At 35.6% G+C, this 2,163-nt stretch overlaps 1 protein-coding gene across 1 annotated transcript; it reads left to right on the plus strand.

Annotated features, from left to right (window-relative positions):
• Positions 1-403: 403 nt before the first annotated feature.
• Positions 404-1,480, plus strand: LOC117152441 (fatty acyl-CoA reductase wat-like). The gene is made up of 4 exons (XM_033324258.1): positions 404-489; positions 619-804; positions 861-1,121; positions 1,178-1,480. The coding sequence occupies exons 2-4, from the start codon at positions 668-670 to the stop codon at positions 1,290-1,292; spliced, it is 513 nt and encodes a 170-aa protein (XP_033180149.1). The 5' UTR covers positions 404-489; positions 619-667; the 3' UTR covers positions 1,293-1,480.
• The last annotated feature ends 683 nt before the right edge of the window (positions 1,481-2,163 follow it).

Here is a 2,163-nt window from a genome sequence, read left to right on the forward strand (position 1 = left end):
TGAATAAAAACTGCTTGTCAATGCGCAACAGGCTATCCACATCTGAATTATGGCATCTGGAAATACCTACACTACGAGAATAAAAGCAGACGCCAAGTATTACTAACAATTTTCCTTAGACTCTCCTTCAACGAAGCTCTGTCTTTCGCTTTGTATTAGATGTTTCTTATGTGATCTTGATATTAAAGGCTTAAAAGTTATTTATAATTTTCTTAAACCGTGTTCCGTACGAATCGTATTAAATTTAAAGAAATAATGAGAATTGCAAACCTTTTAATGTTCACTACCTAATTAGAAGTTGCAGTGATAGATTGATAATGAAAGATAGAAATACTACATTTGTTATATAACCCATGTCGCATTTGGAGTTACTAATAAACAAATACATACATAATGTAACATTGATAACAAAAGAAATATTGCACTAGGAATGTTGTACTCGCGTCCACTTGTGTCCTCAATAAGTCAATTCAGAAAGCTGTAAATATGGTACAGCTAAAATTACATAATTTTTCTTGAGATATTACAGAATATCTTCTGACATACTCTAATAGTAATATGCGTTATCTTGAATGTAATTCAATTACCTCTACAAGTGTAAACATTTCAATTTTCAAGATTGGGTGAGATCATAGATATCTTCGTGGAATGTAGCAGACAAATACCGATGAAAAATACGTTGTGGTATCCGAGTTGCACGGTAGTAGCAAACAGATATGTTTACGATGCACTGAATATACTTCTAAGTGTTTTACCTGCATTTGCCGTGGATATCTTTTTAAGGCTTCACGGTGGTAAACCAATGTGAGTATTCTATCGTTTGTCAACCACATCAAAATACTCAAAAAACGATATTTCAGGGCAATGAATATGAGCAAATTTTACAATAAATTAGTCACAGCGACAGGCTACTTCAACTCGAATGAATGGTCTTTCAAAAGAGATAACATTGCCGACATGATAAACAAGGTGAAAACCTTTGAAGATGGAAATCTTGTTAAACTGGACTTGCAGGATATGGATTGGAAGAAATATTTAGCAAATTACTTGGCGGGAATTAAGATATTTGTTCTGAAGGAAGATTCTCAATCTATAAATACAGCAGCGCAACGGTTATCGATGTACGTATAGAAATATTTGATAAAATGACTCGATATGATATTTTCTTTTATTTTAGATTCTACTGGATACGTCAGATAACTAAAGGATTCGGTATAATCATTTTATTTCTGATAATATCGGTAACAATATTGCTATGCACCGACTACTTCAATGTTATGTTTCCTGCTTGAATCAAGAACAACGTATATGGAACATTATGGAAAAGGGCCTTGGAATAGGAACATGTCGCTACATATAAAGGGTATCCGGCAGAGTTATATATTATATACTATATAGTATATATGTGATATGCTCTTCGAATAAAAACTGTGGATAAATGAAGTTATTTGTCGATATTGTGAATAATATATATATAATGCTATTGTATAATATTACAAATTATTAACATATATTAAATACACTAGATAATTCAGAACACTTTATTGCGTGTTTGCTAGCTACGACCGTGTCACGTAAAATTGATACTTCGATTTTAAGAGAAAAGAAGGCTGAGTCGTAACCCAACTTTTAATTACCTTTTATCGAATTTTATTATAAATTTTAGCACTTACAAGAATAACACTGAACCGGAGAAAGGTGTTGTACGAGAACAGCGGCTAGAACAAGAACTGCCCGAGCTGGCTGAAGTCTCGGTTTATATACGTTTTGATTTGAGGATGTTGTGGGGGCTCGGTGTAGGTTATGATGAGGAAAAGTGTCCGAAGGTGGGGGTCGATATCCTATCTCTGATATGGACTAAGGTGCGTCACAGCCTTGGTGTAGGCTCCGATGATAAGGTGGTGATGTGTCCAAAGGAGTCCGAAGGTCGGGGGTTGATGTCTTATCTCTGATGTAGGTTGAGAGGTGATTGATGTCACAACTGCATGGTGGCAAGGAAGAACGGTTAACAACTAACTAGAACAAAAGAAGAAAGTAAGGCGACCGCACTTCCGCCGAGAACATCGATCCCGGTGGTCACGGCGGACCCTTTCCGCATAAGTTGAAGTACATAATCACATACATATATGTCGGGTTTACATTAGAATTAGGGTTAGGGGCGTG

The sequence above is a fragment of the Bombus impatiens genome, unplaced genomic scaffold, assembly GCF_000188095.3.
Source record: "Bombus impatiens unplaced genomic scaffold, BIMP_2.2 scf_1994, whole genome shotgun sequence".
Taxonomy (NCBI): Eukaryota; Metazoa; Arthropoda; class Insecta; order Hymenoptera; family Apidae; genus Bombus; species Bombus impatiens.

Excerpts from the sequence above, each read along its gene's own strand:
- LOC117152441 (XM_033324258.1), top strand. The coding sequence starts at position 668 with ATGAAAAATACGTTGTGGTATCCGAGTTGCACGGTAGTAGCAAACAGA. Across the intron at positions 805-860 it reads CTTCACGGTGGTAAACCAAT|GGCAATGAATATGAGCAAAT; the intron begins GTGAGTATTCTA and ends ACGATATTTCAG. Across the intron at positions 1,122-1,177 it reads GCAGCGCAACGGTTATCGAT|ATTCTACTGGATACGTCAGA; the intron begins GTACGTATAGAA and ends CTTTTATTTTAG.